The following is a 22,411-nucleotide window of genomic DNA, read 5'->3' as shown; positions in this document are numbered from 1 at the left end:
GCCCGAGTTCTCGTCGCAGGGCTTCCCGCTGAGGCACGACAGCATGATCTCGTGCCAGGCCTCCCCCGTGGCGCTCCTGGGGGGGGGCACGGACGGCGACGGGTCCCGGGGGGGGCCCTGCCGTGGGGGTGGGATGGGGACGGGGAACGGGGGGGACGGGGGAGCACGGTGCGCGGCGCCGGGACGGGGACGGGGGGCACGGCGCGGGCTGTGCCGAGGGGTCGGTGCCACCTGGTGCCCCTTGGGGAATGGGGCAAAATGAGGGGATTTTGGGTCCCACAGGGTGAGGGTGGGGCAGTGATGGAGGGCACGGGGCTGGGTGTCCCTAAGTGGGGACAGGAGGGGGGGACGGGGACACGCTGGCATTTCGGCCCGTGCCAAGGGGTCTGTGCCACCTGGTGCCCCCTTGGGGAATGGGGCAAAATGAGGGGATTTTGGGGTGTCAGGAGGTGGAGATGGGGCTGTGCCGGAGGGCACGGGGCTGGGTTTCCCTACATGGGGACACGTTGGCACGGCACTGGGTGTCCCCAGGAGGGGACAGGAGGGTCCCTGTCACCGTCTCCCCGATTTGGGGCCAGCACCAGGCCGGGGGGGGTGTGGGCGGGGGTCCCGGGCAGGGGTCCCTGACCGGAAGAGGAGCATCAGGGCCTGAAGAAGGTGCGGAAGTTGTTGTGCTGCGTGATGGCCGACTCGTCGTCCTCCTCCTCGATGCCGATGTTCCCAAAAACCTGGGGGGGGGCAGAGGTGGGCAGGGGGCTCTTGGGTGGGGGGGGGGCTCGGGGGCCCCCAGGGCTGGGGGCAGGGGTCTGGGGGGGGGTCTCACCTGCATCCCGATGATGGCGTAGATGAAGAAGAGCATGGCGATGAGCAGGCAGACGTAGGGCAGCGCCTGGGGGCAGAGCGGGGGTCAGGGGGGCCGGGGGGGTGGGGGGGAGGTGAGGAGGAGGAGGAGGATGAAGAGGACGAGGATGAAGAGGAGGAGGAGGAGGAGGAGGAGGAGTGAAGAGGAGGAGGAAGAGAAGGAGGAGGACGATGAAGAGGAGGATGAAGGGGAGGAGAAGGAAGAGAAGGAGGAGGAGAAGAAGGAGAAGGAGAAGGAGGAGGAGGAGGAGGAGGAGGATGAAGAGGAGGAGGATGAAGAGGAAGAGGAGGAGGAGGAAGAGGATGAAGAGGAGGAGGATGAAGAGGAGGAGGATGAAGAGGAAGAGGAGGAGGAGGAGGCGGCACCTTGAAGGACTGGACGAAGGTCCAGAGCAGGATGCGGATGGTGTAGCCCTGGCGCAGCAGCTTGATGAGCCGCGCGGCGCGGAAGAGCCGCAGGAAGCTGAGGTTGATGAAGTTGTTCTGCGGGGGGGGGGCGGGGGGGTCAGCAGGGCCGGACCCCCTGCCGGGACCCCCCCCGCACCCCCCCAGCCACGCCGGGTGCCACCCACCCCGAACTCCGTCACCAGGATGTCCGTGATGCTGCCCAGCACCGTGACGAAGTCGAAGACGTTCCAGGCGTCGCGGAAATAATTCTGCGGGGACAAGGGGGGGCGAGGGGCGGGGGGCAGCGGGGGGGGGTCCCCCACATCCCTCCCCCCCATCTGGGGGTCCCGAGGGGCACGTACCAGCACTCCGAAGGCCATGATCTTGAGGAGACACTCGAGGGAGAAGAGGGAGGTGAAGACGTTGTTGAACATCTTGAGCACGTTCTCGTAGGCGTCCGAGGCGTCGTAGAACTGGGGGGGGGGGGGGGTCAGCGACGGGGGTGGGCATGGGCACGGGGGGGGGGCAGGGGGGCAGGGGGACATCGCGGGGGTCGGCCGGGTCTGGGGGGCAGGATGGGTCACAGTGACAGGTCCTGGGGGGCAGGGAGGGTCCGGGGGCAGGAGAGGTCCGGGGGGACAGGGAGAGGACGTGGGGGGACGGGGACAGGGACGGGGATGGGGACAGGGACAGGGAAAAGGGACAGGGACAGGGACAGGGATGGATCCAGGGGACAGGGACAGGGGACAGGAGCAGGTCCAAGGGACAGGGATGGATCCAGGTCACAGGGATGGGTCCAAGGGACAGGGAACAGGGGTGGGGACAGGGGATGGGGACGGGTCCAAGGGACAGGGACGGATCGAGGGGACAGAAACAGGGGCAGGGAAAAGGGACAGGAACTGGTCCAAGGGACAGGGACAGGTCCAGGGGACAGGGGTGGGTCCAGGGACAGGGACGGGTATAAGGGACAGGGAACAGGGGATGGGGACAGGGGACAAGGGATGGATCCAGGGGACAGGAACAGGTCCAGGGGAAAGGAACGGGTCCAGGGGACAGGAACGGGTCCAGGGGACAGGGGCGGGTCCAGGGAATGGGGACGGGTTCAGGGGACGGGGACGGGTCCAGGGGACAGGGACGGGTCCAGGGGACAGGGACGGGTCCAGGGGACGGGGACGGGTTCAGGGGACGGGACGGGTCAGGGGACAGGGATGGGTATAAGGGACAGGGAACAGGGATGGGGACAGGGGACAAGGGATGGATCCAGGGGACAGGAACAGGTCCAGGGAAAGGAACGGGTCCAGGGGACAGGGACGGGTCCAGGGGACAGGAACGGGTCCAGGGGACAGGGACGTGTCCAGGGGACGGGGACAGGTCCAGGGGACGGAGACGGGTCCAGGGGACAGGGACGGGTTCAGGGGACAAGGACAGGTGGCGGAGGACAAGGCCAAACCCCAGGGGCCCCCTCGAGAGGAGCTCGAGAGGAGCGAGGCGCATGGCGGGGCGCAGGGGATGAGGCCAGCCCCCGAAAGGTGGTGGTGGGGCGGGGGGGGCCGTCGCCCACCTTCATCATGAGGACGATGGTGTTGAGGGCGATCATGGCCATGATGGTGTACTCGAAGGGCGGCGACACCACGAACTGCCACATGCGGTACTGGAAGCTCTGCCGGTTCTGGGGCATGTGGCGCGTCAGCGGCTTGGCGCTGATGGCGAAGTCGATGCACGCCCGCTGCGGGACGGGAGGCGCTGGGGGACGCGGGTACGGACCCCCGGGGCGAGGGGGGGGGGTCCTGGGGGGGTGGGATGCCGGGTCTGGACCCCCGGGATATGGAGGGGGTCCCGGAGGGGGGATGCACTGGGGGACGCTGGGTCCCAGACCCCCAGGATATGGGGGGGTCCCGGGGGGGAGGGATGTGCTGGGGACACTGGGATGGACCCAGGGTGCAGGGGGGGTCTCAGAGGGGGATGCGCTGGGGGACACTGGGTCCCAGACCCCTGGGATATGGGGGGGGGTCCCGGGGGGAGGGGACGTGCTGGGTGCCACCAGGTCCCGGACCCCCGGGGTGCAGGGGGGGGGGTCCCGGAGGGGGCGGTGTGGCTGGGGAGGGGGCGGGGGGGGGGGGGGCACCTCGTTCTTCTCCAGGCTGTACTCCTCCATCATCTTGTCCCCCTGCTCCTGGAAGGTGATGATGATGAGGGCGACGAAGATGTTGACGAAGAAGAAAGGGAAGACGACGAAGTAGACGACGTAGAAGATGGACATCTCCATGCGTACCCGGGGCTGGGGCCCTGGTTCTCGTAGGTGGCGTCCACCGAGTGCTTCAGGACCCTGCGGGGGGGGGAGGGGGGGGACCAGGGGGTGCCGGGTGTGGGGGGGGTCCCGAGCCCCTTCCCCACCCCCCCCCACACACGGGGTGCCCTTACTGCGGCCATCCCTCGCCGGTGGAGACGGTGAAGAGGGTGAGCAGCGCCCAGAGGACGTTGTCGTAGTGGAAGTCGTACTTCTTCCACTCCCGCTTCTGCGCCTTCACCTCGTTGTCCTTCTCGTAGACCAGGTACTCGCCCCTGGGGAGGGGGGGGGCAGGCGGTGGGACGGGGGCCGGGGGGGGCCGGGGGGGGTCTGGGGGGGGGTCTGGGGGGTCCCTACCTGCAGTCCTTCTCGAACTCCTTGGACTCGTCGGTGCAGTAGAAGAACTTGCCCTTGAAGAGCTGCACGGCCACCACGGCGAAGATGAACATGAAGAGCATGTAGACGATGAGGATGTTGAGCACGTTCTTCAGCGAGTTCACCACGCAGTCGAAGACGGCCTGCGGGGGGGGGGGGGCGACGAGGGCATGGGGGGGGGTCCCGATGCCAGCCGGGACCCCCCCCACACACACCTTGGGGTTGCAGCCCCTCGTCGCCCCCCCCACCCCCAGGCACCTTCAGCTTGGGCAGCCTCTTGATGGTCTTGAGGGGCCGCAGGACGCGGAGGACGCGCAGGGACTTGATGGTGTTGATGTCCTTCCCCTTGCTGCTGCCGCTGGGGGGGGACACGGGGCCACGTGGGGCCGGGGGACGGGGAGGGGAGGGCGGGGGGCACCCCGCCAAGGGGTCTCCCCCCTCCCCCCAGCTGCCCGGTGTGGGGGGGTGGAGGCTGAGCCCCCCCCCCCCTCCCCCAAGCGCTGCTGTGGCCCCGTCCCCTCCTGAGGGTCCTTTTTGGGGACGGATGTGGAGAGATGTGGGGGGGGGTGGGGACAAAAAGGGGGGGCACGGGGGAGCGAGGCGCGACCATGAGCACGAGGAGAGCACGAGGAGAGCACGAGGAGAGCACGAGGACGGGGGGGGGGGGGGCAGAAATCAGAAGGATTTACCGTGAGCTGCTCCTGCGGCCGGTGGCAGTGGAGGGGAGAGACAAGGCACGGTGAGAGCGCGGCCCCCCCCGGCCCCCCGGAGAGACCCGGCCCCCGGCGCCTCGCCCTCTGCTTGGGGGGGCTCCGAAACCTGGGGCTCGAGCACTCAGAGGCTGCTCGCCCTTTACTCTGAGGCTGCTCACCTTTCACTCAGAGGATGCCCACCCTTTACGCAGAGGATGCTCACCCGTCACTCAAAGGCTGCTCACCCTTTACTCTGAGGCTGCTCACCCTTTACTCAGGGGATGCTAACCCTTTACTCTGAGGCTGCTCACCTTTCACTCAGAGGATGCCCACCCTTTACGCAGAGGATGCTCACCCGTCACTCAAAGGCTGCTCACCCTTTACTCTGAGGCTGCTCACCCTTTACTCAGGGGATGCTACCCTTTACTCTGAGGCTGCTCACCTTTCACTCAGAGGATGCCCACCCTTTACGCAGAGGATGCTCACCCGTCACTCAAAGGCTGCTCACCTTTTACTCTGAGGCTGCTCACCCTTTACTCTGAGGCTGCTCACCCTTCACTATTGGGGGTACCCCCTTATTGGGGGTGCTGCGTTATTTGGGGTGCCCCATTATTGGGGTGCCCCGTTATTGGGGACCCCCTTATTTGGGTTCCCCTTTATTGGGGTGCCCCATTTTCGGGGTGCCCCATTTCGGGGTGCCCACCCCTCCCTAGCAGACCAACCCCCCCCCCCCCCCCCGCAGCGGTCCCGCAGCCTCCGCCCCCTCCTGCTCTGCGCCCTGCTGGGGGCGGCCCCGAGGACCCCGGGTCCCATCCTGCCGCGGGAGGGGGGGAGACGGACCCCGGGGGGGGGGATTTGGGGTGCGGGGACCCCGGGGGGGTGACGGGGGGGGGGGGGTGGGGACCCCAGGCAGCGACGGGACGAGACAGCACGGTGGCAGCGGTCGAGGACGGACGTCAAAGCGACAAAAGCGCAGCAACGACAGCCGAGCTGGGAGACACTGCACGGCACTGGGGGGTACTGGGAGGCACTGGGAGGCACTGGGAGGCACTGGGAGGCACTGGGACCCCCCCCCCCCCCCGGGGGACTCACGTGAAGGCGAAGGCCACCAGCGCCCCGCTGACCACGATGAAGTCGAGGATGTTCCACAGGTCGCGGAAGTAGGCACCTTGGTGAAGCACCAGCCCCAAATCCACCATCTGGGGGGGGGGGGGGGGCAGCACAGGGGGTGAGGGGGGGTGCCGATGGGGGGGGGGAGCCCCCCCTGTCCCCCCATCCCCCGCGCCCACCTTTATCACCATCTCGAAGGTGAAGACGCCAGTGAAGACGTAGTCAAAGTAGCGCAAGACCTGGATTGGGGGGGGGATATAAGTGGGGAGACCCCCCCCCCCCAGTCACCCCCAGTCACCCCCCCAGTCACCCCCCAAGTCACCCCCCCATTACTCCCCCCCAAGTCACCCCCCCAGTCACCACCTCTCAGCACCCAGGGCTTTGCCCTCCCCCCGAACCCCAGGACCCCCCCCCAGCACCCCGAGACCCCCCCAACTCCAGGGCTTTACGACCCCCCCCGGAGCCCCCCCTGCACCCCCGCACCCCCCAGACAGGCTCTGAAGGGCAGCACACCCCCCTTGACCCCCCCATCACCCCCCCAGGTGCTGATTTGGGTCCTCCCCATCAGCACCACGGGGGAGGGGGCTCAGCACCCCAGGGTGCTGGGGGGGGGGGAGGGTCAGGATGGTGGGGGGGGGTTGGGGGGGGCTCCTCACGTTGTTGCGGGGGGCGTTGGGCTGCACGGGGTCCTCGGCGGCCAGGGCGATGCTGCTCATGGCGATGACCATCAGGATGCACATCTCGAAGTACCGCAGGTGACGATGTAGTGGCACAGGCGGCGAAACCTGGGGGGGGGGGGGGGGTCCCAAAAATTGTGGGTGAGGGGGGGGTCAATTGGAACCGCCCCCCCACACACACCCCCCGTCCCCGTCCCGGCACGCACGGGTTGGTGGTGGAGAGGATGAACATGGAGCTGTAGGGCACCATGGGCTTGGGGCCGTTCTCCTCCTGCCCCTCGCCTTCCTCCTCCTTCTTCTCCTCCTCCTCCTTCCTGGGCAGCGGCTCGGGGTTGGCGTTCTGTTCACTGCGGGGGCGGCGGCGTCACGGCCCCCCCCCCACCGCGCTCCCCCCCTTCTTTCCAGCCCCCAATTTGAGGGGGGGTGGGGGCGGGTCCCTACCTTGGACCAGGGCGCTGCTGAGGGGCGGCGGGGGTCCCGGGGGGATGTCCACGGCCGTGTGCTCCGGCCTCCTGAGCGCCTTGGCCGGGTTGTTGGGGGCGCCGGGGTTGGTGACGATGAGGGTGGTCTCGGGGGGGGGCGGCGGGTTGCCGGCGGGGGGGGGTGCCCGGCGGGGGGCCGGGGGGATGCCGGGGGGGCACTCGGTGTGGTTGCCCACAGGGAGCGGGGGCTCGGTGGTGGCCAGCTTGTTGTTCTTCATGTTGTCGATGTCCTCGGCCACGGGGGGCTCCAGGCGGCCGGGGTCCTGCTGGATGGGGCGCGTGGTGGACAGGGTGGGCGCCGGCGGCGCGCCGGGGCCGTGGTTCTCCCTGCAAGCCAAGGGGGGGCTCAGCGCAGGGCCCGCCGCCCCCCCTGTGCCCCAGGAGGGGACGTCTGGGGACGTTTCCCCCAGCCCCAACGCCGGGAGATGCTCGCGGTGCGCTCACCGCCGCCGCCGGTGCCGCCGCTCCCTGTCGTCCCGCTTGCCTTCGCCCTCGTAGGCCACCGCGGCGGCGTGCCGGTGCCGCCGGCGCCGCTCGCCGTCCCCGTGCTCCCCGTCGCCTTCGCCCCGCGCCGCTCGGCCGCCGTCCCGGTGCCGCGGCCGCCGCTCGGGCCGCCCGCCCTCCTCGCCCTCCTCGGCCGCCCGCCGGTGCGCCCGGTGCCGCCGGTGCTCGCGGTCGGGCTGGGGCGAGCCGGCGCGGCCCTCGCGGCTGCGGTGCCGCCGTTCCGGCGCCTTCGAGCGCTCGGCGTCGCCGTAGGCTCGCTCCTGGCTGCCCTCCCGCTCCGGCTCGCGGCTGACGCTGCGGGGCCGCCGGCTCTCGGGGGGCTCCGTGGCGCGGGGGCCGCCGGGGTCGGGGTAGCGCGGCTGCCGGCGCAGCTCGTCGGCGCGGGGGGCGCCGAAGCGGGGCTCGGGCGGCGGCTCGCCGGGGCGCGTCTTGTTGGTGTTGTTGTTGCGGTTCTCCTGCGGGTCCACCACCAGCGGGCGGTCCAGGTGGGTCTTCATGTCGGGGCGCAGGTGGCGGGCGTAGGGGACCTTCCAGCGCTCCTCGGGGTCCAGCTCGCTGTAGAGCGCCTCGCGGCTCGCCAGCAGGTTCTGCTTCCGCAGCTCGCTCGTCCGCTGCTCCCACACCGACTTGGAGGACTTCTGGTTCCTCTGCTGCTCCTTCCTGCGTGCCCGGGGGCGAGGCGCAGGGTCAGGGGAGAGGGAAAGGCGGAAGGCGTGGGGCTGGGGGGAGAAGGGATGGGGCTGGGAGGGAGAGGGGATGGGGAGGGAATGGGGAAGGGATGGGATGGGGTGGGATGGGGAAGGGATGGGATGGGATGGGATGGGATGGGATGGGATGGGATGGGATGGGGATGGGGTTGGGATGGGGATGGGGTTGGGATGGGGATGGGATGGGATGGGATGGGATGGGGTGGGATGGGGAAGGGATGGGATGGGATGGGATGGGATGGGATGGGATGGGATGGGATGGGGATGGGGTTGGGATGGGGATGGGATGGGGATGGGATGGGATGGGATGGGATGGGATGGGATGGGATGGGATGGGATGGGATGGGATGGGATGGGATGGGATGGGATGGGATGGGATGGGGTTGGGATGGGGATGGGATGGGATGGGATGGGATGGGGATGGGATGGGATGGGATGGGATGGGATGGGATGGGATGGGATGGGATGGGATGGGATGGGATGGGATGGGATGGGATGGGGATGGGGTTGGGATGGGGCTGGGGCTGGGAGGGAGAGGGGATGGGGAAGGGATGGAGTTAGGGATGGGTCAGGGATGGAGCAGAGATGGAGTTAGGGATGGAGTTAGGATGGAGCAGGGACGGAGTTAGGGTGGAGCAGGGATGGATTTAAGGGTGGAGCAGGGATGGATTTAGGGATGGAGCAGGGACGGAGTTAGGGTGGAGCAGGGATGGAGTTAAGGGTGGAGCAGGGATGGAGTTAGGGTGGAGCAGGGACGGAGTTAGGGTGGAGCAGGGATGGAGTTAAGGGTGGAGCAGGGATGGAGTTAGGGTGGAGCAGGGACGGAGTTAGGATGGAGCAGGGATGGAGTTAGGATGGAGCAGGGACGGAGTTAGGGTGGAGCAGGGATGGATTTAAGGGTGGAGCAGGGATGGATTTAGGGATGGAGCAGGGACGGAGTTAGGGTGGAGCAGGGATGGAGTTAAGGGTGGAGCAGGGATGGAGTTAGGGTGGAGCAGGGACGGAGTTAGGGTGGAGCAGGGATGGAGTTAGGATGGAGCAGGGACGGAGTTAGGGTGGAGCAGGACCGGGGCCGGGCGCGGCCCCGCACTTACACGGCGATGGACATGTTGGCTGCGGAGAGCGGGCTCACTTCGGCCACCTCCTTGGCCTTCTGCAGCGCCAGCTTCTGGTTGGCGGCCTCCTCCTCCTCCTGCTCGTCCTGCAAGGCCCCCACGCGTCCATCCCCGCCCCGAGGCCGCGGGCGGTGGGCGCTGCCCCCCCCCCGGACCCCTGGACCCCCCCTCACCTTGGTGAGCTCCTGCGCATTGGCCAGGTTGTCCACCGCGATGGCCAAGAAGACGTTGAGGAGGGTGTCTGGGGCCGGGTCAAGGCAAAGCGCCCCCTGGGATGGCCCCCCCGGCCCCCCGCCGCCCCCCCGGCCCCCTGCCGTCCCCCCCCCCCCAAGGATACAGTTGCCGAAGAGGGTGAGGACGATGAAGTACACGGAGAAAACCATCCCGCCCTTGACGCCGCCCTGAGATTTGATCCCGTCGTACATCACCGCGTTCCAGTCCTCGCCCGTCAGGATCTGGGGAGGGGGAGACGGGAGCCGTGTGGAGACCCCCGCGCCCCCCCACGAGCCCCCCCGGGGGGTCGGGGTGGGGGGGAGTTACCTGAAACACCGTCATTATTGCTGCTGGGAAAGTGTCGAAGTTGGTGGGAGGGGTCCCGTCGTCAAAATTGAACCTGGAAATTGGGGGGGGGGGCTTCACTGGGGGGGCCCCGGCTTCGTTATGGGGGGCACGGGGCGGGCTGGGGGGGCCGGGAGCCACTCACTGTCCCCCAAAGAGCTGCATCCCCAAAAGGGCGAAGACGACGATGAAGAGGAAGAGGAGGAAGAGGAGGCTGATGATGGACTTCATGGAGTTGAGGAGGGAGACCACCAGGTTCCGCAGGGAAGCCCAGTACCTGCGGGGCAGAGCCGGGCTGCGGCGGGGGCATGGACGGACACGGACACGGACGGACGGACACGGACGGACGGACACGGACGGACAGGCGGCGCCCGGCCCGCCGGCACTCACTTGGTGACCTTGAAGATGCGCAGTAACCTGAGAGCTCGCAGCACGCTGATCCCGAAGGATGTTCCCGGCTTCACAACTGCCCAGATCACCTCGAAGATGCTTCCGATGATAACCTGGGGGGGGGGGGGCATTGTGTCCCCATCGTGTCCTCACCGTGTCCCCGTCATGTCCCCATTGTATCCCCATCCACATCCCCATCGTGTCCCCATCAAGTCCCCGTCGTGTTCCCGTCATGTCCCCATTGTGTCCCCACTGAGTCTCCACTGTGTCCCCATCGTGTCCTCATCATGTCTCCACCTCATCCTTATCCCTAACCCCATCCCAATCCCATCCCATCCCATCCCCATCCCCATCCCACCTTCATCCCATTCCCATCCTGATCCCATCCCGTCCCCATCCCTGTCCCCATCCCAATCCCATCCCATCCCATCCTTATCCCCATCCCATCCCATCCCCATCCTGATCCCATCCCCATCCCCATCCTGACCTCGTCCTGTCCCCATCCCATCCCACCCTCATCCCATCCCATCCCATCCCATCCCATCCCATCCCATCCCATTCCATCCCATCCCATCCTGTCCCCATCTCTGTCCCCATCCCAATCCCATCCCATCCCCATCCCATCCCAATTCCGATCCCATCCCCATCTCCATCCTGACCTCATCCCGTCCCCATCCCCATCCCCATCCCATCCCATTCCGATTCCCATCCCCATCCCCATCCCATCCCCATTCCGATCCCATCCCCATCCTGACCTCATCCCGTCTCCATCCCACCCTCATCCCATTCCTATCCCAATCCCATCCCATACCATCCCACCCCAATCCCATCCCATCCTGTCCCCATTCCTGTCCCCATCCCAATCCCATCCCATCCCCATCCCATCCCAATCCCGATCCCATCCCCATCTCCATCCTGACCTCATCCCATCCCCATCCCCATCCCATCCCATCCCACCCTCATCCCATTCCCATCCCATCCCATCCCATCCCATCCCACTCCGATTCCCATCCCTGTTCCCATCCCATCCCCATCCCCATCCCATCCCCTTTCTGATCCCATCCCCATCCTGACCTCATCCCGTCTCCATCCCACCCTCATCCCATTCCTATCCCAATCCCATCCCATCCCACCCCAATCCCATCCCATCCTGTCCCCATCCCTGTCCCCATCCCAATCCCATCCCATCCCCATCCCCATCCTGACCTCATCCCATCCCCATCCCACCCTCATCCCATTCCCATCCCCATCCCATCCCATCCCATCCCATCCCATCCCACCCCAATCCCATCCCATCCTGTCCCCATCCCTGTCCCCATCCCAATCCCATCCCATCCCCATCCCATCCCAATTCCGATCCCATCCCCATCTCCATCCTGACCTCATCCCATCCCCATCCCCATCCCCATCCCCCCCTCATCCCATCCCCATCCCATCCCATCCCATCCCCATCCCCATCCCATCCCATCCCATCCCATCCCATCCCATCCCATCCCAATCCCATCCCATCCCAATCCCATCCCGTCCCCGTCCCCGTCACCGTCCCCGTCCCGCCGACTCACGGCGCAGTCGAAGCAGTTGAAGGACGAGTGGAAGTAAGGCCGCGTCCCCAGCCCGTACATTTTTATAAACATTTCGGACATAAAGAGTCCCAAGAAAATGAATTCTGCATAGTCTGCGGGGGGAGCGGAGAGAGAAGGGCAGTGCCGGGGCTGCGCCGGGGGGGGGGGTCCGGGGGGGGGACACTCACAGAGGAAGTCGGAGAGCCACTCGGGCTGGTCGTAGTGGACGATGGCGACGCAGAGCGTGTTGAGCGCGACCAGCCCCAGCACGGTCCAGTAGAAGGCCTGAGTTTTGACCATGCGGCGGATGTGGAAGCGCATCCTCCGCTCGCGCTTGTGGAAGAACGTCGCGTTCTCCAGCTTGGCACTTTTGAGGCTGGCGCGGGCGAAGGGGGAGCCTGCGGGGGGGGCGGGGGGATAGGTACGGGGTGCTGGGTGCCCCCCCCCGGCTGTGTGTCGTCGTCCTCCCCCCCCGTGTGCGCCCCCGGCTCCGTGTGTGACCCCCCAGCCCATGTGTGCCCCCCAGCTGTGTGTGACTCCCAGCCCCATGTGTGCCCCCCCAGCCCTATGTGTGCCCCCCCAGCCCCATGTGTGACCCCCCGGCCCTGTGCGTGCCCCCCCAGCTGTGTGTGCCCCCCCCAGCTCTGTGTGCCCCCTCAGCCCCCTGTGTGCCCGCCCAGCCCCATGTGTGCCCCCCCAGCCACATGTGTGCCCCCCCAGCCCTGTGTGTGCCCCCCCAGCTGTGTGTGCCCCCCCAGCCCTGTGCATGCCCCCCCAGCCCCATGTGTGCCCCCCCAGCCTTTGTGCTCCCCTGGCCCCATGTGTGCCCCCCCAGCCCCATGTGTGCCCCCCCGGCCCCATGTGTGCCCCCCAGCCCCGTGTGTGCCCCCCCCAGCCCTGTGCATGCCCCCCCAGCTGTGTGCTCCCCCCAGCTGTGTGCCCCCCCAGCCCTTTGTGCCCCCCCAGCCCCCTGTGTGCCCCCCAACCCCATGTGTGCCCCCCAGCCCTTTGTGCCCCCCCAGCTGTATGTGCCCCCCCAGACCTTTGTGCCCCCCCCGGCCCTATGTGTGCCCCCCCCAGCCCCGTGTGTGCCCCCCCAGCCCCGTGCGCCCCCCGCCCGCGCCCACCTACCCACGGAGGCGATGTCGGCCAGCTGCTCCTCGGCGTCCTCGGGGCTCAGCAGCTCGGTCCTGCTCTTCTTGACCGTCGCCCTCCGCAGAGCTCCCGCAGGGACACCGGGGGCCGTGAGGGGGGCGGCGGCGGCGCCCAGGGGGGGCCGGGACCCCCCTACCCCACCCCCACTTTAAGCCCCCCGCCCGGCCCGCGGCGGGGCAGCCACTTACCATCGAAGGGGTGCCGGGGGTCCGCCCTCGGTCTCGTCCTCCGCCAGGATGACTTCTTCTGAGAGAGAGGCGGGGAGGGGCTCGGGGGGGTCCGGGGGGACCCGGGGGGGGTCTCCTGGGTTGTTTTTTTTTTTTGGGGGGGGGTCACGGCGCTCACCCGCTTTGGAAATCCACTCCATGTAGCCGTTGAGCTCCCGCTCGATCTGCTGCTGGCGCCGCAGCTTGAGGAAGGCGCGGCGGTTCTCCACCCGCTCCCGCTCCTTGGCGAACTCCCTGCGGGGCCGGGGGGGGGCCGGGGGGTCAGCGGGGAGGGGGGGGGCACACACACAGGGACCCCCCCCCCCAAAAAAAAAAAAAACTGCACCCCCCCCTCCCTCCCCGCCCCAGCTCACCCAGACAGCACCCCCAGCACTAGGTTGAGCATAAAAAGGAGCCGATGATGATGAGGGGGATGAAGTACAGCCAGTTCCAAGTGTTCCCTGAGGCGTCGTTGCTCTGGGGGGGGAAAGGGGGGGAGGAAAAAATGGGGGGGGGTCAGGGCTGGGAGTGTCCCCCCCCCCCGTGTGTCCCCCCCCCCCCTTTCTGCTCCGGTCCCGTGCACACCCTTGGTCACGGCCGCCAGGAGCCCCGGGGGGGAACGTGGGGACCGGAGACCCCCGGGGGACCCCAAGGGGACCAGAGAGACCCTGGGGACCCCACAGGGACCGGAGACCCCTGGGGGGCCCCCATAGGGACCAGTCAGACCCTGGGGACCCCATAGGGACCAGAGACCCCCCAGGGGAATCCCATAGGGACCAGAGACCCCTGGGGGGCCCCATAGGGACCAGTCAGACCCTGGGGGAGCCCATAGGGACCAGAGACCCCCTGTGGGACCCTATGGGAACCAGAGACCCCCTGGGGGACCCCACAGGGACTGAAGACCCCCAGAGGAACCCCATAGGGACCAGAGACCCCCTGGGGGACCCCATAGGGACTGGAGACCCCAGAGGAACCCCGTAGGGACCAGAGAGACACCAGGGGGGGCCTATGGGGACCAGAGACCCCCAAGGGGAACCCCATAGGGACTGGAGACCCCCATGGGAACCCCATAGGGACCAGAGACCCCTGGGGGGCCACATAGGGACCAGAGACCCCCTGGGGGACCCCACAGGGACTGGAGACCCCCATGGGAACCCCATAGGGACCAGAGACCCCTGGGGGGCCACATAGGGACCAGAGACCCCCTGGGGGACCCCACAGGGACTGGAGACCCCCATGGGAAACCCATAGGGACCAGAGACCCCTGGGGGGCCACATAGGGACCAGAGACCCCCTGGGGGACCCCACAGGGACTGAAGACCCCCGGGGGGTGCCCGGGGGGGGGCTCACATAGTAGAGGAGGTCTGTCCACCCTTCCATGGTGATGCACTGGAAGACGGTGAGCACGGCGAAGAGGATGTTGTCGAACTGCGTGATGCCGTAGTTGGGGCCCTCCCAGTACTTCTTGCACTTGGTGCCGTTGGGGCAGATCCGCGCCGGCTCGTCCGTCCCGCCACGGCACCTCCACCTTGATCTCGTCTGGGGGGGGGGGGGGGACACGGGGTCAGGGACCCCCCCCCCGGCTCCCCGAGAGGGAGCAGAAATAGCTCGCGCCAATTAACGGCGCTGGAATTAGCTCCCGCCAATTAATGGCGCCGTAATTAGGTTGTTCCACATCGGGACGGGGCCCCGGGGGGGGGGGGGGGACGGGAAGGATCCGGCCCCGGTCCCGGTCCCGGTCCCAGTCCCGATCCCAATCCCAGCCCCACGGGGAGGGGGGGGCTGAGCTCTCTGCTGGGGGCTGGGGGGGAAACTGAGGCATGGGGGGGGGACGGACATGGACTGGTGGGGGGGACCTGAGCCTCTGCAGGGGGCTGGGGGGGAATTGAGGCACAGTGATGCCGGGGGGGGGGTCCCGGGGGGGGGTCCGGCGCCGGTGACCAGGTCGAAGCAGGTGGTGTGGAATTTGCCCATATAAAACTCCAGCCCGATGATGGCGAAGATGAGGATGGCGAAGAAGAGGAGGAGGCCGATCTGCAGCAGCGGGATCATCGCCTTCATGATGGACTTGAGGACGACTTGTAAACCTGCGCCAGGGCGGGTGAGCGGCCGCGGCCCCCCCCGGACCCCCCCCGGGACCTCCCACGGGTCCCCCCAACCTCCCATGGGACCCCCACTCACTTGGGATCCCCGAGACCAGCTTGAGGGGCCGCAGCACGCGCACGGCCCGCAGCGTCCGCAGGTCGAACTGGGAGCCCACCGTGGCCAGGATGCTGCGGGGGGGGCGAGGGGGGGTTGGGGGTCAGACTGGGGGGGGGGGGGGCACCTGCAAAAGGCCACCGAGAGCCACCCCGGGAGCCCCCGCGGCCACCACGAGCCCCCGCGGCTCTCGGTGGCCACAGGACCCCCAGGAAAAGCCGCCTGCCCCAAATGGGGCTCGGCCCAGGGGTCCCTGCAGCGCCCCCCCCCCCCCCTCCGTGCGCCCCCCGCCTGGGGTCTCTGTGCCCCAAACTTGGGGTCTCCAACCCTGGGGGTCCCCATGCCCCAAACCTGGGGTCCCTGTGCCCCAAACCTGGGGGGTTCCGTGTCCCTATCCTGGGGGTCCCCGTGCCCTAATCCTGGGGTCCCCATACCCCAACCCTGGGGGTCCCTGCACCCCAACCCTGGGGTCCCCGTGCCCTAATCCTGGGGTCCCCATACCCCAACCCTGGGGGTCCCTGCACCCCAACCCTGGGGTCCCCGTGCCCTAATCCAGGGGTCCCCATACCCCAACCCTGGGGGTCCCCGCACCCCAACCCTGGGGTCCCCGTGCCCTAATCCTGGGGTCCCCATACCCCAACCCTGGGGTCCCCGTGCCCTAATCCTGGGGTCCCCATACCCCAACCCTGGGGGTCCCCGCACCCCAACCCTGGGGTCCCCGTGCCCTAATCCTGGGGTCCCTGTTCCCCTGTCTTTGGGGTCCACACCCCCACCCTGGGGTCCCTGCGCCCCCACCCTGGGGTCCCTGTGCCCCAAACTTGGGGTCCCCGCACCCCCCCCATCCCCACGACGCCGGGGGGGTCCCCGGGGTGCCGGGGGGGGGGGGTCCCGGTGTCCGACCCCACCCCGCCCCCATCGGCGGCCCGAGGGGGGAGAACGCCCCCGCCCGTCGCCATGGCAACCGGCCGAGCCCATTCACGGCGCCGTCCCCCCCCCGCCCCCCCCCCTCCATTCATGGCCGTTGCCCCAGCGACGGCCGCGGTTCATTGATGAGGGCGGGGAGGGGCGGGGGGGGGGGGCGCGGGGGGGGGCAGGGTGCAAAACGCAAGGTGCGGGGGGGGGCAAGGTGCAGGGTGCAGGGGGTGCAGGGTGCAGGGGGTGCAGGGTGCAGGGTGCCAAGTGCAAGGTGCAGGGTGCAGGGGGTGTGCAGGGGGTGCAGGGTGCAAGGGGTGAAGTGCCGGGGGTGAAGGTGCAAGGGGTGCAAGGTGCAAGGGGTGCAGGGGGTGCACGGGGAGATGCAGAGAGTGCAGGGGGCGCAGGGTGCAGGGGGTGCAAGGTGCAGGGGGTGCGGGGGGAGATGCAGAGGGTGCAGGAGGTGCAGGGGGCGCAGGGTGAAGGGGGTGCAAGGTGCAGGGGGTATGCAAAGGGTGCAGGGGGTGCAGGGGGTGCAGGGGGAGATGCAGGGTGCAGGGGGTGTGGGGTGCCAGATGCAAGGTGCAGGGGGTGCAGGGGGAGATGCAGAGGGTGCTGGAGGTGCAGGGAGCGCAGGGTGCAGGGGGTGTGCAGGGGGTGCAGGGTGCAAGGTGTGAAGTGCAGGGGGTGCAAGGTGCAGGGGGTGCAGGGGGTGCAGGGGGAGATGCAGAGGGTGCAGGGGGTACCAGGGGCAGGGGGTGCACGGGGCAGGGGGCAGAGGGTGCAGGGTGCTCAGGGTGCTCAGGGTGCCCCCAGCAGCGCGCAGCACCCCAGCAGCACCCCGGGGTGCCCCTGAACTGCCGGGCACACCAAGCCCCAAGGCAGCAGCCGCCCCCCTGGAGCTCCCTGCCTCAGTTTCCCCACCGCTCCCCCCCCCGGCGGGCAGCAGCCCCGCGGGCTTCGGGGCACCCCCGGGGCCGGGAGCCGGGGCTGAGCCACGGCAGCGGGTGCCGGGAGGGCGGCGGCGCTGGCGGTGACGGCACGGGGAAATGTTGTGACAGCGCCAAGAGGCGCCTGCCGCGCCGGGGCCGCGGGCGAGCTCCGAGGTGGCAATTACCAGCGGCAGGGGGGGGCGCAGCGCCGTGCACGAGGGTGCCGTGTACGCGTGTGCACACACGTGTATGAGCGTGCAAAGCGCACCATGCACGCACGTGGCTCCGGCGCACGGCGTCGCGGTGCACGTGGCCGGCACCCGCGCCAAGCTCTGAGCACGGCACCCGGTGCTGGGGGTCCGGAGGGGTCCGGAGGGGTCCGGAGGGGTCCGGGAGGATCCGGGGGGGTCTGGGGGGATCCGGGGGGCCCGGGTTTTGGGCGCGGAGCTCACCCGGTGAGGACGACCACGAAGTCCATCACGTTCCAGCCGTTGCGCAGGTAGGAGCCTTTGTGGAAGGCGAAGCCCAGCGCGATGATCTTGATCCCCGCCTCGAAGCAGAAGATGCCGATGAAGTACGGCTCCGTGTCGTCCTGGGGACGGGGGCACGCGTCAGGACACCCCCCCTGGGCTGGGGGGGGGGCACTGCCTGGGGTGGGGGGCACTGACCGAGGGGGGGGGGGGGCCCTGCTGTCCCCAACCCCCCCCCCCCCAAGCTGGGCGCTGCCAAGCGGGGGCGGCCGCCGCTCCCCGCCTGGCCCAGATTCCCCGGCACGGAGGAAAGTGGGACGCGGGCGGCTCCGGGGGGAGCAAGGGGGGGGCCGCAAAAGGGGTGGGGGGGGGATGGGATGGGACTGGGGGGGCTCACCAGCCGCTCCGACATGGGGGTCTTGTCCTCGTCGGGCAGGTGCTGCTCCAGCGCCAGGACGATGCAGTTGGCGATGATGGTGGCTAAAATCATGTACTCAAAAGGAGTGCGCCCGGTCAAGGAAAAACCCTGGGGGGAGGTCCGGGGGGTGTGGGGGGGGGCAGCCGAGGGGGAAACTGAGGCTGGAAAGGGGCCGGGGAGAGGGAGGAGGTGGTGGAGGCGGCGGGGGGGCCGCGGGAGCCCGGCAGCGCGCGGCGGCTCCTTGATGTCCCCATCAAAGGCCCGACCCGGCGGCCCCGGAGGGAGCCGCGATCAAAGCGCCGCGGCCGCAGCGGGACCGGGGCGAGCCACGGGGCAAGGGGGGGGCACCCGGAGACAACACGGGGGGGGGGGGGGGGGCTGCAGCAGCGGAAGGGGGGCACCGGGGAGGGGGGGGCCTCGTGGCTCCTTGCTGCACCCCCGGCACAGCACGGCACGGGGACGCCGGCAGCACCAGAACTGCGGCAGCCACGTGCTGGCACCGCGCGGGAGCTCCCCGGCACCGCGCGGCGAGCCGGCACCGGGGTCCGGGACGAGGGTCCGGGACGAGGGCCCAGCACCACGCAGCTCTCCGCGGTGCTGGCTCTCACGCCCAGCGCACCGACGCGTTTGGGCCGTTCGGCACGGCCCCGTGGCCTGGCACGGCACGGCTCGCCGGCACCGCGGCACGCCGCGGCGAGCCGGCACCGCTCCCTGGCACAGCACCGCGAGCCGGCACCGCTCCCTGGCACGCCGCGGCTCCCCGGCACGGCTCAGCCCTCTGGCACCGCTCCCCGGCGCACCGCGGCTCCCCGGCACGGCCACGCGGCCGCACCGCAGCCCCGAGCCCTGCGCCCGCAGGATGGGACCCACCGGAGGGGGGAAGGGGCGGCGGGGTGGGGGCGAGGGGGTGCGGTGCAGCCCCCCCCCGGGCCCCTCCGTGCCCCCCACCCCTCCCCGCGGCCCCCGCCTCGCCGCCAGCTCCGTCACGGTGTCAGCGCCCGCCCGCGACCCGCTGCGACAGCGGCAGCGGCGCCCGCGGCACCGCCGCCAAACCCTCCCGGCACGGCGCGGTGCCGGCGGCGAGGGACGGGGGGGGACACCGGCCCTTTTGGGTGGGGGGCTCAGGGCAGCAGCAGAGGCTGCCCCCCCGGACCCCCCAGCCAGGCTCGTCCCGCTGCGGCAAGGCCCCGCGGCAGCCGGCAGGACGCCGGGCACGCTGCCCGAGCACCGCGGTTTGGGGGGGGTTCTGGGACCCCCCCCCCCCTCCCGGGCACGGTGCGAGCACGCGGCTGTGCTGGCGGCTTCGCTTCCACGTGGCAGATCCCCCCCCTCCCCAAAACCACGTCCCCCCCCACGTGTCCCCGTCCCCCCCCGTTTGCCCCCCGGCGTTTCGGCGCAGCGCCGGCCGCATCCCCACGGCCATTGCACCGCGCGCTGCGGCGCACATGCCCAGTCGGCACCGGCTGCCCAAAGCACCCCAAAAACACCACTATCCCCCCCCCCCCGACCCCCCCCGGGACCACCAGCACCCGGCGGGATCCCCGCTTGGGGACACGCTCCCGACCCAAGGGGGGGGTTTGGGTTAAGGGGGTCCCGGTGAGGGGTCGGCACCAGAGACCCCAATCCCGTTCTGGGGGGGTACTGGGATAAAGGGACGGGGGGACCCCCCCCTATCCCAGCACGGCCCCCCCAAACCGCGCGGCTCCGGGGCCAGGCAGGACAGGGCACGGCCGCGGTGGGGGGGCAGAGGGGGCCGGGGACCCATGTGGGTCAGGGGGGATGGGGCCGGGAATGGGGCCGGGGCCTGGCGCAGTGCAGGGGTGGGGGGACCAGGAGGGGGGGGCGGGGGGACGGGGACCCCAAAATGGGGACGGGGACCCCAGGATGGGATGGGGATGTGGTGCAGGGCAGGGGGACAGGGGCAGGGACCCCAGGACGGGGACGGGGACCCCAAGACAGGGATGGGGACCCCAGGATGGGGACGGAGACCCAGGATGAGGATGGGGACAAGGTGCAGGGCAGGGGGGGACCCCAAAATGGGGATTGGGACCTGGTGCAGGGCAGGGGGACAGGGATGGGGACCCAGGGCAGGAATTGGAACATGGCGCAGCAGGGATGTGGGGTCCGGGAGGAGGGCAGGGGGATGGGGACCCCAGAAAGGGGACGGGGACCCCGAGATGGGGACGGGGACGTGGTGCAGGGCAGGGGGACGGGGATGGGGACCCCAGAACGGGGACGGGGACAAGGAGCTGGTGCTGGGCAGGGGATCAGGGACCCCAGTGTGGGGACAGGGCCGTGGTGCAGGGCAGGGGGACGGGGACCCCGTTTTGGGGACGGGGACCCCATTTTACGGATGGGGACTCAGAGCAGCCCAAGGGGACAGGAACGGGGATGAGGACCCCGTTTTGGGGACGGGGACCCGAAGCAGGTCAAGGGGAAGGGAAGGGGGATGCGGCATTGGGATGGGGACGGGGACCCTGTTTTAGGGACAGGGATGTGGTGCAGGGCAGGGGGATGGGGACCCCATTTTGGGGATGGGGACCGGGAGCAGGTCAAGGGGACAGGAACGGGGATGGGGACCCCATTTTGGGGATGGGGACATGGTGCATGGGGACGGGGACCCCATTTTGGGGATGAGGACCTGGTGTAAGTCAAGGGGATGGGAAGGGGGATGGGGACCCCAGGCCGGGGATGGGGACCCCGGAATGGGGACAGGGACCCCAGGAGAGGGACGGGAACCCCAGGAGAGGGATGGGGACCCTGGAATGGGGACAGGGACCCCAGGATGGGGACGGGGACCCCAGGAGAGGGACGGGGACCCCAGGAGAGGGATGGGGACCCCAGGACTGGGATGGGGACCCCAGGACTGGGATGGGGACCCCAGGACTGGGATGGGTTCGTGGTGCAGGGCAGGGGAACGCATCCCCCGTTACGGGTCCAAGGACCCGGAGCCGGGCAGGGCGGGCGGGGGCGCAGCTCCCGCTTTGGGGCCGGGGTCCCGAGGGATGGGGGGGGGGGGGGGTGTCCCAGGGGTGGGGGGGGTGGTCCCCCAAAGGATATGGCCATTCGGTGATCTTTTTGGCGTACTTCCTCACCACGTTGTCCTCGCTGAAGAGGAAGAGGGAGCGGTTGACGGTCAGGCAGTTCTGGCGCACGGGGATGGGGTTGTAGAGGGCCATGGTGCGGGCGCGCTGGGCCATCGACTGCTTGTACATCCTCTGCGCCCCGGGGGGGCCACCCTGACGGGCCCCCCCGGCGCCCCGACCCCCTGCGGCACCCACATTTGTCCCGGGGGGGCCGCCTGCCCCGTAGCGGGCCGGGGCCTCGTCGCCGAAGCGAGCCATGGAGCGAGAGCCAAGGGCCGGGGGGGGGGGTGGGGGGGGCGGGGGGGTCACGGTGGTGCCGAGGCCGGGGGGGGGGGGGGCAGGGGGGCCTCACATCCCATGGGATGCCCCGGGGGGGGGGAGGGGTCAGGCGGCGGCGGGGGGGGCGGAGGGCGCGGGGGGCATCGTCCCCCCCCCCCCGCGCGTCCCCTTCCCCGGCGAGGGAGGGGAGCTGGGGCAGCCCCCCCCCCGGAAAAAATGGAGCGCGGAGAGGTGGGGGGGGCACCCCCGGGGAGGGTGGGGGGCTGGGGGGGGGGCAGAGCAGGTGGGGGGGGGGAGATGCCCCAATGCAGCTGGAGGTGGGGGGGGGGCAGCACTCCCCCCGGCACCCCCCCCAAAAATAAAAATAAAGGAGCCCCCGGTGGGGCGGGGGGGCCCCGAGTGTGTCCCCCCCCCTCCCCAAAAAAAGGGGGGGGGTCCTGGGGGGGGGGGGGAAGAGAGAGGTGGGTGCAGGGGGGGTGAGGGTGGGGGGGTGAGGAGGGGGGGGCAGCCCCCGGGGGGGCTGAGGGGGGGACGCGGGGGGGGGGGCCGAAAATCTGCTGGGCTCAGCGGGTTCGGCGCAGCGGCGCAGCGCGGCCCCCTCCCCCCCCGCGGCGCCCGCCCCAAAAAAAAAAAAGCCCCGGGGGCAGCAAAAAAAAAAAAAAAATGGGGACCCCCCCCCTGCGGGAAAGGGAAAGGAAATCGGAGGTCCTCCCCCCGCAGGAAAAAAAAAAAAAAAAAACACCACCAAAAAGAGAGCCCCAAAAATAGAAATCGCGCCCCCCCCCCCCCCCCCCAAAAATAGAAATCGCCCCCCTCCCGGAAATAGAAACCCCCCAAAAATAGAAAGCGGCCCCGAAAAAAACGTAGAAACGGCCCAAAAGGTGAGCGACCCCCCCCCCAAAAAAAAATAAATTTAAATCCCCCCCCCCCGGGCTTTAGGGGCTCCGGCCGCCGGCCGCTCTCACGCCGGCATCGCGGGGCCGCTGCGGCCCGGGGCTGCTGCCAAGGGCCCGGCGCTGCCGGTGCTGGTCCGGTGCTGGCCCGGTG

The 22,411-nt window shown here is 69.7% G+C and overlaps 1 protein-coding gene across 1 annotated transcript; it reads right to left on the bottom strand.

Annotated features, from left to right (window-relative positions):
- Positions 1-3: 3 nt before the first annotated feature.
- LOC310891392 (voltage-dependent P/Q-type calcium channel subunit alpha-1A-like) lies at positions 4-21,359 on the bottom strand (the record flags this gene model as incomplete). Its single annotated transcript, XM_083853665.1, is given in 42 exon segments — positions 4-76; positions 629-648; positions 654-728; positions 824-889; positions 1,228-1,344; positions 1,434-1,517; positions 1,611-1,721; positions 2,810-2,974; positions 3,374-3,516; positions 3,519-3,574; positions 3,670-3,810; positions 3,893-4,053; positions 4,169-4,268; positions 5,695-5,801; positions 5,892-5,951; positions 6,369-6,469; positions 6,472-6,497; positions 6,596-6,731; positions 6,734-6,736; positions 6,831-7,198; positions 7,316-8,035; positions 9,177-9,283; positions 9,371-9,438; positions 9,535-9,652; positions 9,738-9,810; positions 9,901-10,032; positions 10,146-10,258; positions 11,708-11,820; positions 11,896-12,105; positions 12,839-12,928; positions 13,051-13,072; positions 13,074-13,108; positions 13,208-13,323; positions 13,443-13,479; positions 13,482-13,545; positions 14,419-14,580; positions 14,582-14,607; positions 15,003-15,155; positions 15,250-15,341; positions 17,564-17,703; positions 17,979-18,085; positions 21,061-21,359. Coding segments are annotated over 42 exon segments (5,094 nt in total), but the record flags the coding sequence as incomplete, so codon positions are not given.
- Positions 21,360-22,411: the final 1,052 nt, after the last annotated feature.

This window comes from Anser anser, assembly GCF_964211835.1.
Source record: "Anser anser genome assembly, contig: HAP1_SCAFFOLD_569, whole genome shotgun sequence".
Lineage (NCBI taxonomy): Eukaryota > Metazoa > Chordata > Aves > Anseriformes > Anatidae > Anser > Anser anser.
The sequence above is the reverse complement of the archived record's forward strand: the minus strand, read 5'-3'. Positions and strand labels throughout refer to the sequence as shown.